General features: G+C 41.6%; 1 protein-coding gene across 6 annotated transcripts in view; it reads left to right on the forward strand.

Annotated features, from left to right (window-relative positions):
* LOC144668049 (rho GTPase-activating protein 27-like) overlaps positions 1-16,688 on the forward strand; it is a 208,671-nt gene that overhangs the window by 122,548 nt on the left and 69,435 nt on the right. Inside the window, exon 1 of one of the 6 annotated variants that reach the window (XM_078529799.1) lies at positions 2,477-2,632. The exons of the other annotated variants lie outside the window; for them this stretch is intronic. Within the exon in view, the coding sequence (XP_078385925.1) occupies positions 2,555-2,632 (78 nt within the window). The 5' untranslated portion in view covers positions 2,477-2,554. Of the gene's footprint in view, positions 1-2,476; positions 2,633-16,688 lie in introns of those variants that run through there. 6 annotated transcript variants of the gene reach the window in all.

Below are 16,688 nucleotides of genomic sequence, written 5' to 3' on the forward strand. Positions count from 1 at the left end.
TGCACCAACCCTGTATGTTTAAGGAGTTTACCTGTATTTATTTGCAACGTGTGTTTTAACATTTGGCTTGCTATAAAGTCCCTCAATAAATATTTTATTCTTCTTCACCATTGCTTAATTTAACCATTTTTCTTTACTTTGCTGATTGACCACATTTGCCAATGAATCCTACCCTTTGTGATTAAAAACAAATGAGTGTAAATGCTGGAACAAAAATGCAAAAGTACTGGAAAGAAATGTAACCTCTCCTCAGAAACCTGACCCAGTTGTTGTGGTTGTACCAATACTTGGGGAAAAAAACAAGTGCTTCAGGTTTTGCTCTCCAGCTCCGTTGTAAATGCTGCTAAAAACTGGCAACCAATAGGCCTAATTCTCGATAGGTTATCCACTGCGAATTTAAAATTGGGATATAAGTAAGCTGTCCCTGCAGCCTGCTCTGCCTTTTTATTTGATCATAAACTGACCTGTGCTTCAGCTCCATTTACCCACCTTTGATCGCTATCCCTTGTTATCATTACAGCACTTCAAAAGTACTTCATTGACTGTAAAGAGCATTATAATGCAAATATGTTAATCCCAGTCTTGAACGTTTAATTGATGCAGCATCCACAATCTATTGCTATAGAGAGTTCCAGATTTCCACGACATTTTGTGTGAAAAAATTGCTTACAGATGTCACTTCTAAATAACCTAGTTCTAATTCTGAGATATACCCCTTTGTTCTGGATGCCCCCCCCCCCACCCTAGCAAGTCCCTTTCTCATTTTCAAAATCCTTAATAACCTTCTAAACTCGGGATTGCGAAGAAGATTTATACAACTTTTCCTTGTATTTTAGCCCCCTTGAAACCCTGACACCATTCATGTGAATCTGTGCTATACCCCATCCAAAAAAAGCCTTGCATTTATATAGCAGGTTTCATATCCACAGGATGTCCCAAAATACTTTACAACCAATTAAGTACTTTTGACGTGTGGTCACTGTTGTCATGTAGGAAACATGGTAAGCAATTTGCATATAGTAAGCTCCCACAAATAACAATGTGATAACAGGCAGATAATCTGTTATTGGAATGTTGATGGAGGGATAAATATTGGCCAAGGCACCAATGATAACTCCCCTGCTGTTCGTCAGAATAGTATTCTGTATCATTTACATCCACCTGGGAGGGCAGACAGAGGCTCAGTTAAGTGTCAGGAAGTGCTAGAAAAATTCAACAGGTCTGGCAGCATCTGTGGAGAGAGAAACAGAGTTAATGTTTCGAGTCTGTATATCAAAATATTAACTTTTTTTTGAACTGCTGTGGTTTTCCAGCATTTGATGTTTTTATTGCAGAATGCCAAAATCCATAGTACTTTGCTTTTATCTCCGTTTAACGTCTCACCTTCAGAATTTGAAGCTTTTGATTGTTGTGCTCAAGTCCTGGGGTAGGGACTTGAATCCACTACCTTCTGACTGAAAGGCAAGAGTGCTACCAACTGAGCCACAGCTGACCGAGACCGATGCATCATTTCTGACATCAGGTTCAAAAACACAAGGCGATAAGAAAATTAAAACTTAAGTGAGCAAATTATTTGTCGTTAGTTTTACGTGAGACCAGACATATAAAATTGGTTGACCTCAAGGTGATTGGAATGGGGGAAGGCTATGGCCTCACCGAACCACCCAATGATCCTGTCTATGTATTAGAGTTCACTTGCAGGGAAACATTGGCTGGAATTTTCTGGTGCTGCCAGCAGCAGGTGGGATGGGGAAATTTGGAGAGCGGCCAAAAGTAAATATATGCCTGCCGCAATCAGGACTGGAAAATCCCACTCATTGTGTCATACATAGTTATACCATTGTTGCCATGTAGCTATGCTATGTGGTATATTTACAACAACTAACATTGATATCGCGCCATTAACATAGTGACACATCACAAGAGATTGGGTCTTAGCCAGCTGGTTGTTTCTTCTAATACATATGTGAAAACTCAAGGGCTAATTTAAAAAAGAAAATGTTTCAGTAAAGCGAATGATTTGGTCTCTCTGCTCTTGTTTGCAGTTTTGAAGGTCTTCGCTCAGCAGACTAAGTGGTGAAGAAGTGTGAAGGTGGTATCTGGTGTCAATAACTATAAGCGGATGTGACTCCACTGTTAAATATTCAAAAACACAAGCATGATCTCAGATAACTTGCAAGTTCTTGAATGTTCTGATGTGCTATGTATAAATACATCCCCTGTTCACGGTGAAGCATTGAGTGCGGTAGCTGTGTAATGATGCATGGCAAACCCAGACACTGGAGGCCGTACCAAATTAGTCACAAAGTTGTTCTGTTCCTTTTTTGTCCCTGACCACATATTAAAGCGATAGGCTCAGGAAGCTTCAAGCTTCAGTGCACTTTTTTTGCTTCTTGACAGCACAAAGGTTCCGTGTTGCTGTTTATGTCCTGATCTGAAATCTAGCCAGGAAGTGACGCCACAGTCAGATGTGACAGTTAACCTCCTTTTATAGTGTTGCAATGGGCTCCACGATGTAAGGTGTTTACTGCCTGAAATCGTGCATTCAGTTGACATGGCTGATGTTATTTCCATGGCGTATCAAGGTTCTACGAATATGGACCACTACTTGACTTCTGTAGCCTATTCACAGGTAAGCGAACCTCCAGACTCACAGGGCACGACTGGCCTTAGGTTGCCCTTGTGCATTTGCCCGTTTTTCAAAAGCTTGCAACTGAAAGCACTTAAAGCGCTGGCAACTGTCAGCTTTGCGGACAGCTGCTTCCCTTTTTCCCTCCCATGGCTTCCTGTGCATCTATGCAGAAGCTAAGTACTCTTCAGCATTTTAGAAATGCAATGAACCAATTATTGAGGGGGTTGGTGTGCAAACAGAAATGACTTTATAAGAAGCTTGTATACACACAACTAGAGTGAGTTTTTGCTCTGTAAGTTTTTAGAATAGGGATAGTATTTGAAACGTATTAGATCCTGAGAGGCCTTGACAGGGTGGATGTGGAGAGGATGTTTCCTCTGATGGGAGAATCTAGAACTAGGGGTCACTGTTTAAAAATAAGGGGTCGCCCATTTAAGACGAGATGAGGAGAAATTTTTTCTCAGAGGGTCATGAGTCTTTGGAACTCTTCCTCAAAAGGCGGTGGAGGAAGAGTCTTTGAATATTTCTAAGTCAGAGCTAGATACATTCCTGATAAGCAAGGAGAGGGGTGGGGGGGTGAAAGGTTTTCAGGAGAGGTGGGACTGTGGAGTTGAGCTTACGATCAGATCAGCCAAGATCTTACTGAATAGCAGAGCAGGCCCAAGGGGTTGAGTGGCCTACTAGTTCGTATCTTTAACTTGCACTGAACAGCATCTATTGTTAATTATTCTTTTGGTGCTGAGACTTAGATATTTCATGAATCAGCAGCATCTATCTGCAAACAGCATTAGGACTGAGTGTGAGGGGGTAGGACCCACCTCTACCTGGTCCACTCCAATTGGTTTCTTCTGTATTCTGGGAGGGCATTGATCTATAAATGCGAAAACTTCTTTAGGCTGGTTACTGGGCCATGACTCTCCGTTTTGTTCTACTTTAATAACAGTAACCAAAGGTAAAATGAAAGACGTGCATTTGTATAGCAACTTTCACTAGCACTTTACAACCAATGAGGTACCTTTGAAGTGTAGTCACTATTGTAATGTAGGAAACACGGCAGCCAAGTTGCGCACAGCAAGCTCCCACAAACAGCAATGTGATAACGACTAGATAGCCTGTTTTGTGACGTTGATTGAGGGATAAATATTGGTCAGGACACCAGGGAGCACTCCCCTGCTCTTCTTCAGAATAGTGTCATGGAATCTTTTGCATCCGCCTGAGAAGGCAGACAGGACCTCAGTTTAACATCGCATCTGAAAGATGCCACCTGTGACAGTGCAGCACTCCCTCATTACTGCACAGGAGTCTCAGCTTGATTTTTGTGGTCAGGTCTTGGAGTGGACTTAAATCCATAACCATCTGACTCAGAGGTGAGAGTGCTACCAACTGAGCCACAGCGGACACCTAACACTTTTTTCTGGCTGAGCCTTCCTTGACTTTACTGGTTTAGCAATGTGTGGCATGATGAGTGTTGGTTATCAAATAATTTAGATCAATGGGCACAAGTTGCACCAATTTTCATAAAGAAAAATGATACAGAAATTGAAATTGCTCATCTTTCGGGCTGCTGGAGGTGGCACTCGAAATAGGAACCCCTGATGCCAGGAAACTCCTGGTCGGTCTGGGAAGATTGGGAATCTTACGGTGGGATTATCAACCTGATCTGTAACAAAGGCCAGGGTTTTCTGATCCCACCAGCGGCAGGCATCATCATGGATGAAACCTTTGGCTGCTCTCCAAATTTCCCATCCCACCCATGACAATGCCCCCTGCTGGCGGGATGGGAAAACCCTGGCCTTTGTTGCAGGTCTGGTTGATATGAGTGAGGCAGTGGAGGTTATCTGGAGTTCAGCTGACACACTCATGTCTCACCGCAGTATGTTTACAAAAAAGACTGGGTGAATAATCGAGGAAGGTGTTTTGTTGGGTTGTCACTACCTGTTGGGTGTACTGCTTAGACTCCATTAAGCAGCCTTGTAGAAGTTACCAAGAAGTTTTTATTAACATTACTGAACTATATACATATTTACAGTAGATGGCACCGATCTGGAGAGGACTCCAGAGCATGTCCTTACATATCACTACCTAGCTCTATACAGCTGAACTAAACTCTAGGTCAGGTGCCTTCTTACATCACCAGTGGGCAGGACTATACTTAGTCCCAGGTTAACCCTTAATGTGCCAGATCCTTCTATTACATTTCCCCCAAGTCTTGACCCCCTGGATATAGACTGAGAATAGTTTACTTACAGTTTGATTCAAGTCTTGTGTTGTCATAAGGCTAGTGTACTTAACTTAGGTGTTGCATCTATAACCATGCTAACTCTAAGCAACTTCATGATTAACATTACAACATTAACAGCATGCGTTAACAGAGTTCGACCCTTTATGTACTGGATCTTTCTACTACAGAAAGGGGACACGGTGCTGTTAGTTGTAGAATCACAGTAAGGAAATGGATGGATGGGTGGGTTAGATGGACCAATATCTACTGCAGCAAACATTGTTCTGACTAAAGCACAGAGGACACTGGTTGTGCAATGTAAGCAAAGCAAAGAAAAAATCCTCTTCCAGTAGGATATCTCAAAAGCTATGTTGAAAGGCTCAATATTTTCAGCCACATTTGCAGTTTAACAGGTGTCATATGTAATGAGTGGCAGATTATTGAGCATGGTTTCTTGAGTTGTATTGAATTACCACACTGTCTCAGGTCAGGGTACGCTATGCAGTGCACAGTGGACACCACTTGGAGATACATTATTAGGGAGTTGGGGGAGGTTCTTGCACAGTTCCGTACATTTTGGCGTTATTCAAACCACAATACAGAGCATACAATCTCAGAACTGCCTGAAAGGTCAAACTCCTTGTCTGGGGGAGGTTTCAGGCCATCCAGGATGTCCAGAGGACCCATTTGGGAGTTGGATGCCTCATAGCCTGCATTAACCTTTGGCCTGCTGGAATGGACAAGGGAAAATTAGATATTAGACGGGCCAATCAGTGACGAAAGGCTATTGTTATGTTTAAAATCTTCTTGTGGCCGACCTGTGTTTTTGTAAACTCCTTAAGGGCGAGTTGGACTATCTGGGTAGCTCTTACAGAGAGTTGGCATGGACACCATGGGCCAAGCTCTGCCTCCTGTGCTGTAACCATTTTAATATCAATGACTATCTGTGAACAATATCAGCGATTTGGAACAGGCTGCTTGTTGGTTCGCTTACAAAAAATACTGCCTCCTATGTTCAAAGATGTCCAAAAGTCAGTCTCCTCCAGTCGTACAACTTATAACCCTCACCCTCAAACTCTCTCTTCTGTGACGTTGCTGCCTTGGGCATCAACTCTTTCTTTCCCACCATTAGTGGTTGTGCGTTCAGCTACTTGGGCCCCACACTGTAGAATTGTTTTCCCAAGCCCTTTGCCCCTTTAAAACCTCTCTACCAGTGCTCCTTGTTTCAGCTGCCTCTTTGTAAAATCCTTCAGGATATTTGACTATATTCAGTGTGCTTTTTAAGCATAACTTGCTGTTTTACCTGAATTATTGCCTCTCGTCTATGCTCCAGTCATTCCCTACCTGATAGCGTCTAATGGATTTCTGCCTTTTTCTCCAGCACTAAGAAAGTGCTGATCAAAGTTACGATTGACGTCCTGTGTCACGGTCTCGCCACCACCTTCTACAGCGTCAACCACTCCATCCTCTGCGAATGCCTCTCCACAGCCCATCTGCTATGGCACTACTCTTTAATGATTCCACTCACACCTGTGAAATTTGGACATTGCATCGACTCCATTGATTTCTTTTCCCATGCCTGATTAGTCACCTCTGGTGTAGGCCAAATCTCTACCCCTTGTTCCCTCCTCTTCCTTGTTTATAAATTCACCCTTGATACCACCAGGTAGAAACAGGGGGTAAGCTTCTATCTATCTAATAGAATACACAACCTTGTTTTCCAAATTTCTCCATTGATCCCTGGGCCTTTGCTGTTCTTTCCAGTTGCCGGATCAACGTTAAGACTTAGAAAAGCTATAACTTCCTCTAACTAAATTTGGTAAAACTGTAGCCAATGATCCCTGTCCTCACCAAGCTCTACTGGGTCCCCGTTGACTTAAAGATGTTTGTTCTTAGCTTCAAATCCTTCTAGAACATTGCCTTGCACTATTGCAGCAATCAATTTCACTAAGTGCTCACCACACTGAACAGTCACATTGCACAAGTTATACAAATGTAATGTGCTGTAATCATTACAGGTATTCCTCACTAGCTCTCTGTTCAAAGTCAAAATCCAAAGCTTGCTTGATGGCCACTGTGGAACACTCCAACCCACAGTGCTACAGAGTGATAGGACACAAGTCTGCATCTATTATTTCCTCACATCATTATTCCATGGGAACTTTAATGTGCAGAGATCCAGCATTTCTTCACCACAATGAGGAAAATCTCTATTCATGATAATCCATTGGGTCATTGTTGTGCCCTAGCAACATAGTTTACATTCTGATTGGCTGGGTCAGTTAATTTGATACCCACCAACGATTCAAAAATGCACCTCCTATGTAACTCAGGAATACCGTGTTGGAGAAGGAGGTGGAAATTTATATGGGAGACCTTTTAGAAATGGCCGAAGATTTCAGCAATTGAGCTTATTGTAACTATAATTAAATGGTACCGAGGCTAAAGTGAAATTTTGTGGCGCGTTTAAAGAATGTCTTCAATTGAAGGATTTTGGCAGAGACACCCAAAGGAGGAAACAGAGAATTGAAAGGAGGCTGAAAAGAATATCTTTTACTGAAATAAAGCCTCAGATTTTCCTGGACAAAATGTAGCAAGTAAGAGATAGACGGTTGGGTACCCATGAGAGGATGTTTCTGAAGCATGTCTCGTGTGTCATATGGAGCGAGGTGGCATTATCACTCTTACCCCCAGGACTGCAGACGAGCATCAGAAAGAGTTCAATGAGCTGATTGTGGCAGGGAAGGTGGTACATTGGCTGCTGTCTTGGAAAGCCACGGGATGAGAAGGGAACGTGCTCCGTCGCAACCTCTGTCAAGGTCTGTGTCCGGTAAGACTGTGAATGGGGCAGAGGCACATGGACCAGCAAATCTGCTGAGGGTAACAAGCAAAAGGAAGGCATGGCTGCAAAGTGGCTGGCTAGCTTTATTCTGAGCATTTTTGAGTGGTGCCACTCTCACGGCTTGTATGTTTTTTGTTGTCACTTTGTCACCAGTGCAGTAAACACAGAACAGGAGATAAATGTGGTGTGTGGTTAAAACATGTTTGAACGGTTCTGATGACGCCATAGCGGTGAGGATAAAGCTGCAATAGTTTCAAATGTTTTGAGAATCATGGGTGTTTGAAGCTGTGCTGCTCAAGGTTTATGTTTTTGTTAATATCCCATAAAGAACCCTTTTACCAATTAACTACAAATAATAATCAGCCTAATTCTTTTCCTAAGTGGTTGCCTGAAATTGAGAGTGAGAATGTACATTTTGTGTGTGCTGAGTGAGAACTGCTTATATGGGAGATTTGACTTTTGACCAGAATGTGGCTGCTTTGTTCAGATATGGAGTCGTTACCGTTGATTATACTTTTTACTGCACAGGAACATTTTCAGTTCTTTGTTATTCTCTGGACCATGTGAAGTTCATAGAACTAATGGGAAAACTTGCCTTTCTCATCCTTAAGACATCAAAAAGCACTTCACAAACAATTAAGTACTTTTGTGGTATTGTCACAGTTGTTATATAACGAAACATGGCAACTTATTTGCACACAACAAGCTCCGACAACAACAGTGAGATTCAGTGATGTTCGTTTTGAAATAAATGTTAGCCAGGACAACTTTGAATCATGCCATGGAATCACTTGCATCCCATCTGATCATTTAAAATTAGATATATTATGCACATGCTCATGTGTTTTGATTTGATAGCTTGAAGGTTACTTTATTTGCACCATTTCTTTACCCTTCATTTGATGGACGTCTGCAACACCTACAGTAAAAATATTCTTACTTTTCCATTCCAACCTTTACTTGCATCCCAAATAAGGGTTGTCTCCTCAGCCCTTCACTGCATTGTCCCTCTTGGCCATATCTGTTTTATCTTACCAAGTGATTTTTTTTTCTCCCAGTGTTGACCATCACAGTTTTCCTGTTCTTCCACTGCAGGCAGAGGCAAATTGCACATCAACATTTCAGCATCTTCATTCCTTCTGCCGGTTCACCTCATCTAGGGCTGATATATGCATGACTCATAACTGAAGCAGTCAGAGAATTTGTTCATTAAATCAAAGTCCAGTGTGAGTTATAACCATTGGGAACTTGTTTTGGAATAAAAATAAAATTTCAGTGACCCACTTATGTAAAGACATCATTACACCATTGGGCCATTAATTAGTTTGCTATGCAGTTGTATGAGCTTAAATGTCTAAATGCTCACATTTTATGACATGATAACGCAAGCAGGCTATCAGTTTACTAGTGTTAAAGCTGTAACTTGGTGGTTCATTTATACCATACACCTGCTTTCATTACAATCAATTGTGAAATATGATTCAATCCTTCAAATATAGCCTGTGGGGTGAAATCAGAGACCTGTGTGAATGTATAAGTGTACAATATACAAAACAGCAACAGCTTACATTTATGTGGCACCTTTAACATAGTAAAACATCCCAAAGAGCATTATCAGGTCGTCTTCTTATCGTGTCCACGGACAGTCTATACAAGGCCCAGCCAGAACTGGACGCATTTTTGCGCCTTGTTGTTGAATTCGGCAAGATCTGCAACAGTGCAGGGTTCCTCCAGCGATAAGCATTGCAGGAGATGTTGCATAGTCTGTGGCTCAGTTCCACATTCACAAGTTGTCGGGCAGGTTGTATATCCCCATTTGCTTAGTGACACCTTTGAACGACCTACACCAGTCCTAAGTCTGTTAAGGCACTTCCAGGTTGCCCAGTTGTAATTAGCTCCTGGGGGAAGGCTTTCATCCGGTAGAATTTCCATCGCTGGGGGTTGTTCGAGACTGGCGAGCCGGTCTTTCCACAAGGCGATGCGGGCTTCAGATGTGGTTGATTCTAATGGAACAACACTGTTCATGAAGCTCTTCCTTGACTTTAGGCGGCTGGGTGTAGGTGTATGACCATGTAGAGGGTGTCTCTCATCTGATGTTTGACGGAGTCGCTCTTTCTTGCTGGCTACCGTTCTTCTTATATCAGGGGGAGCGATACCCGCCAGGATATACAGGCTATTGGTGTTTGTTGGTTTTAAACAACCTGTGATAAGTCGGCAGCTTGCATTCAGAACGGCATCCATCTTCTTAGTGTGAGTAGATCTTTCCCATGCAGGGCAGGCATATTCGGCAGTGGAATAGCAAAGAGCAAGTGCACTGGTTCGCAATGTTTTCGAGCTTGCTCCCCATTTTGTGTTAATGAGCTTATTCAGGATGTTGTTTCATGCGCTCACTTTTGCCTTTGTCTTTTAGATGTGGCTCTTGAAGGTGAGGCATCTGTCAAGGGTGACCCCTAAGTAGACAGGGTGCTCGCAATGTGTCAGTGTTGCTCCACACCAGGTTACTTTAAACTGGCGTTTGGCTTCACAGTTTCTGAGGTGGAATGCACAAACTTGCGTCTTTGATGGGTTTGCGCGAAGGTGGTTTTCTTCATAGGATGTTAGTCCCTCCAAGGCCTCAGAAAGCGTTTTCTCCACGGTGTTAAAATCAGTGCTTTGGGTCATCAGCATATATAAAACGGCGTGTGACACCGTCTATAGGTTGGTCATTCGTGTAGATGTTGTACAGCAGCGGTGCAAACACGCTTCCCTGAGGAAGACCATTCTTCTGAATACGCCACCTGCTGCGCTTCCCACCTAGTTCAACATAGAACCGGCGATTCTGAAGCTTGCTTTCTAACAGCTCTGTTAAGTGAATATCTTTTGTCATCTCTAGGACCTTGCAGAGGAGACGTCTATGGTTCACTGTATCATATGCTGCTGACAGGTCTACAAAAACAGCACCTGTTATCATCCCTTGCTCAAAACCGTGTTCGATATGTTGTGTGAGGTTGAGCAGTTGGCTTGTTGTTGATTTGCCGGGGCGGAAACCTGCTTGCTCTGGAATGATCTTCTCATCTACAGTTGGTGCTATCCTATTGAGTATCAGGTGTTCAAACAGCTTATTGGTGTGGCAAAGCAGTGAAATTGGCCGAAAACTCTTAGGATCTGAGGAATCTTTTCCGGGCTTTAATAGTGCTATTACATGTGCCTTCTGCCAAATATTAGGTAGCTTGTGTGTTGCCAGACAGTGGTTGAACAATTGCAGGAGCCAGGTGAAACGTTGTCATCGATCTAAAGAAAGAAACAGGTGACCAAATTCTTGGTCAAAGATGTGGTTTTATATAAAGTCTCGGAGAGGTGAGAGAGGTGGAGAGGTTTGAGGAGACAATTCTAGAACTTAGGGCCCATATGGCTGAAGACTGTAGAGTTCCTTTTTCCCCATGTCTTCAATTTCTCCTATAATCTTCACAGGCTTCTAAAAACTAAGCTTGGCTTGAACAAATCTATTCAGGAATTTGCCTCAGTTTCTAACTTGCATTATAGGCCTTGGCTTCTAGACCTGTGTTTTTTTTTGGTAAAAGAACAACACAACCCATGCATCTTCTATATTCATGAACATTGCCTCTATCAAGCCTGCTAATGTTCCTATTGGGACAGACAGACTGCATCCTTGCCATACAGGTCCATTGTGTAGCAGTCCTGTGCCATCTCATACCAATTGCTTCTCTTCAATAACAGATTCTGGGTACCTGTGTAAGTCACCTTGATATGACAGCAAACTTTTTTTGTGTGTCTTAGCAAGTGGCATAAATAACTCTTGTTTTAACATGTTATACAAAATAATAAACAATCAAAGGGATGAGTATCTGGTACATGTTGGCTCCCACATGGATTGAATTTATACTCGCACTGTGTTAAAATTAGCATAGCACTACTCATACGCACACAATATATATGTGTATAGATTCTAAAATGATCTGTATATCAGTTGATCCTTTATTTAAGGACCTGAATGTCACCTATCTCTGTCTGTAATTCTTGATATGCTTCCCTTCTATTTTTAATAGACTTGTCAGATGCGTATTTCCTTTCAAATTGTACTAAAGTTCAAAGTTGTTTGGTTGCATTGGAACCTTGTTCACTTCCTCTTGCACTTATGATTTTTAATTTCCTTAAGCCTATTACTTTCTTGCCATCTATTTCAGTTGATATTTCAAGTGTATTTTTATGTCCATTTAGGTGAGGGACATCAGTGGACTTTGATATTGAGGAGTTGTAGGTAAACTGCAGCATGGGAGAGAGGCAGAGCAAACCTCTAATGATGCTAATTCCCCAACAGTTCCCCTCAGCCAGCTATGCATGCTAATCTTTCCTGCAGTCGTTCATGGGCATGTAATTCAGCTGCGAGGATAAAGAACCTGGATTGAATAGATTAAATGTAAGAAACTGAACTAAATAAAGGCCAGTGTTAATGCAACTGTTTACATAAAAAGTCCACTGCCCCCAAAATTAATTCAGTAGATGAAGCATTTTGAGAAAAAGACTTGCATTTATTTAGTGCCTTTCATGACCCCCCAAAGCAGTTTACAACTAATTAAGTCCTTTTGAAGTTTAGTCACTGTTGTAAATGTAGGAAATAAGTCGACCAATTTGACACAGCGATAATGATCAGGTACTCTGTTTTAGAAGAATTGGTTGAGGATTAAATGTTGGGCAGAACACGTTTCTTGCTCAAAATAGCACCATTAGATCGCTTACATGCACCTGAGAGGGCAGACAGAGCCTCAATTTACTGTCCCTTCTGAAAGCTGTGCCAGTCCTTCAACACTGCAGTGGGGTGCCAGCCTAGATTATGCACCTAAGTCTCTGGAATGGGACTTGAACTCACAACCTTCCAACTCAGAGAGTGCTACTGCTGAACCAAAGCACTTTGATATGCTTAGATGCCATGCTAAAGACACTCTTCATTTTGAGTATTTTTTTTAAAATCAAATTGGGTACACTGTTCTCCTTTAACATGGAGTGGAAAACAGCCCAATTAACACTGTGCTCAAGTGATGATCTGTTATGAGGGCATGCTGTTTATTATCCATTATGATACCGAAATTGAAGTCAGCAGTATGAATTATATATATCTATGATGAAGAATAGTGCAACCTTCAGTGTGTAGCAGAGGGGTTACAGAACTGCAAAAGTAAGCTCATTTGGTTTGTGCTTACTGTGGTACAAACATCATGCTGTGTGTTTAGATAAACAATAAGTTTTGTGATTAACAGATCAAAATATCTTAAAATATATTTTACTTCCAGGAAGCTAACAGGCTAAGTCTGGCCTGTGTTGAGTTAACTGATCTCAGTGAGGGCAGTGGTGAGTTTCCACTAACTGACCACAGTGGCTTCAGATAGATAGCAAATAAGGTAGCAGCTGGGATCCTGTTTGGGATCAATAACTAGTGATCGTTTCGCGAAAATCTGTGTGAACATCAGAAGATAACAAACTCTGCACTGCAGTGTGGCCTTCAACTTTGCATTTTGGAACTCTTGTAGAGTCTGCTGATCACATTTTCTACAAGATTTTAGGATTAAGCTAACGCTTTCCCTTCCCAAGGTTAACCTACATTTTCTCAGCAGGTAAAATGTAGATATTTGCAAACCTGGAACAAGGCTGTTCCTGTGTTTCTGTTGAAATGTATTTCCATATAATTTCATTGGCTTTCAAAGGTTCAGCTGATCATTCAGCAGAAGAAATGATCATGAATTTTAACTCTTCGTTGAGGTAAATTAACATTTTGTGTCCAGTTTGTTCACTTTTAAAGTGCTCTTTTTCTTTTATGAAGTTCTGTCACTGTTGTAATATAGGAAATATGGCAGGCAATTTGTGTACAGTTCCCCAAACAGCAATAAGATAAATGGCCAGATGATCTGTCTTATATTGATGTTGGTTAAGGGGTAAAAATTGGCCAGGACATAGAGGGGAACTACCTTGCTTTTCTTTAAAATAGTGCCAGGGAGTCTTTTACATCTACACAAGAGGGCAAATAGAGCCTCAGTATATTGCTTCCTCCACATGACCATCCCCAACAGTGCAACATTCCCTCAGTCATACACAGGCATGTTTGTCGAGTGGTACTGAAACCTTTGTGTTTCTGAGTCAGAGATAACAGTGCTATCACTGAGCTATAGCTAACAACTGGCAGATTGCAACCAGATCAAGTAGAGCACAGGCAATTACAAAATAAAGTTCTCTCTGTGTTAAATATACTTGAACCACAACAGAGAAGAATACATTTTATTGTGGTGCGAACTTTTAACACACCTTATATCAACGTCCCCAAGGTGTCTCTGAATGTAACATAGATAAAGGGCATGTGCAAGGTTATTACTCAACCTCCAGTGAGCAAACTAATAATACTTTGCCAACAGGTAACATATACTGAATTAACCTTTGATACCAGTAGAAACCACTTGGTTTGAAAATGGTACTTGATCTCCTGTGCCAATTTGCTCAATTGTAGAGGAATAAAAGTGAGACATCAGCTTAGCTTGGAACTGTTGGAATTTTAAATTGAAACAACAAAACGTCAAGGGAGATGGTTTCAAGATACAAAATATGGGAGAATGCTTTGTATTGTTAAATTTGAACATGTACATTTTTTTCCAGCAATTCTTAGCATGAATACTATGAGAGTTTTGTTATTTGATATCTAATTATAATGACTTTTTGAAAGAAGAAACCTGCACTCCAGAATCTTCTGGCTATTTTCGGAGTATGACATTAAAGCTCACTTAGTCAATACCATGTATTTGTTATGTTTTTTTCATTCATTTGCTGGATGCAGGCATCGCTAGCTAGGCCAGCATTTATTGCCCATTCCTAATTGCCCTTGATAAGGCGATGAGCTGCCTTCTTGAAACTCTGCAGACTCAGTGATGTAGGTACACCCACAGTGCTGTTTGCGGGGGAGTTCCAGGATATTGATTAATATTGTTTAATGTAGAGAGAGAGAGAGAGAGAGACAGAGAGACACAGATATGGTGGAATTGGTGGCATAATGGCAATGTCACTGGGCTCATAATCCAGTGGCTCAGGCTAATCCTCTGGGGGCATAGGTTCAAATCCCACCAAGGCAGCTGGTGGAATTTAAATTCAATTAATTAATCTGGGAAACAAAGCTAGTTTCATGGTCACTATTACTAAGACCATCATCAATTGTTGCAAAGATCTATCTGATTCACTAAGGTCCTTTAGGGAAGGAAATACGCCATCTTTACCCAGTCTAGCATACATGTGACTCCAGACCCACAGCAATGTGGTTGAATCTTAACTGCTCCCATTTCAAAGGTAATTATAGATTGGCAACAAATGCTGGCTTTGCCCGCATCCAATGAAAGAATAAAACAAAATCCTATTGTTTCCACTTGAGTACAAACCTGGCTACAGATTGAGTTGCGCTCTGAAATTGGTACTTTTTGCAGTTAGAAAATGGATACAACATTGACAAATGTCATCGCTTTGTTGTTTATAAGATTCTATATGAAGTCCCCACAAGGAATGATTCCACTTTCATTCTTGTAGTGTTGTTTCAGTATCTTGTTGTATCATTTGTCTTTTGTGCATAACTTAATGTCTGGAACCTTTCGCCTAGTTCCTCTTTGACCCTGATGTCATCAGTGGTTCTGCAGTAGTTCACTCACCTCTGACTCAGAAGATTATGAGTTCAAGTCCCACTTCAGAAGTTTAAGCATAAAATGGAGGCTAATAGTCTGGTTCTGAAGTGTCGATTGAATGAAACTTTGAGTTGAGGCCTTGTTTACCCTCCTGTGTGATCCCAAGCCTCTATTTTAAAGGAGAGCAGGGCAGTTCTTCCCTGTGTCCTGGTCAATATTTATTCCTCAACCAACATCACTGGAAAATAAAACAGATGAACTAGTCATTATCACACTGCTGATCATGGGAGCTCTCCGTATGCAAATTGGCTGCCGTGCTTCCTACATTACAACAGAGACTACATTTCGAAAGTGCTTCATTGGGTGTAAAAAGTTTGTGGGGCTTACTGAGGCCATGAAAAGCAGATCATTTCTTATCCACAGTAGGTGCACCCATCATTCCAAGTTCTCACTAGCCTGAAGCTGCTAGAAACTCCATCGCCTGGTGGTCTTCTGGGTCGCCTCTTCCTCAGAGAAAACTGCTCTCTTCAGCCCTTTATGTTAAGGTATAAAAATGTAAGTAAAGATTGTCCTCTTCTACACGGGTTCCTGGGCAGAATGCACCTTCCGCCACCCCCATCCACACCCCAGGTATGGCTCACTTCCACTCTCCTGGAGACCAGCTCACCCACTCTCACTGGGCGATCAAGCCTCCAGACACATTCTAATGCCTGTGATGCCAAGACGTTTTGCCACCATTGGAAGCAGTCGCCCTTTGTTGCTGTGTCCTGTCCATATGGGAGAGATGCTGAGGTCAGAGGCAGCTCAAACCCGATCTGGGTTATCCCTGAATTAACAGGAAACCACAGTTTGTGCCATGGGATCAGGAAGACGTATTTTAACTTTGCTGATGCATGACCAGTGATGTCTCAAGCATGGCATAAGACAGATAATATTTGACCTAATAACAGGAAACAGGTGGCAGTTCTAAATAAGAATGTTTCAGACTAGAAAGTGGTTACAAGTGAGAGACTCACTTGTGAATCATATTCTTGAAAATCATATTTCGAATGTAAAAAATAATGCCTTTAAGAGTACTGTTTTTAAAAAAAAAGATCCAAACCTTAAAAAAGAGGTAAAGAAATAGTGAGAAATAATACAATCAGTTTAAGAGTTATTTAAACCCTTTAAGTAATTGGTAAAAACAAAAAACTACTGCGGATGCTGGAAATCCAAAACAAAAACAGAATTACCTGGAAAAACTCAGCAGGTCTGGCAGCATCGGCGGAGAAGAAAAGAGTTGACGTTTCGAGTCCTCATGACCCTTCAGCAGAACTGAGTAAAGTTAGGAGAGGGGTGAAATATAAG

Source organism: Cetorhinus maximus, chromosome 25, assembly GCF_964194155.1.
Source record: "Cetorhinus maximus chromosome 25, sCetMax3.hap1.1, whole genome shotgun sequence".
NCBI lineage: Eukaryota > Metazoa > Chordata > Chondrichthyes > Lamniformes > Cetorhinidae > Cetorhinus > Cetorhinus maximus.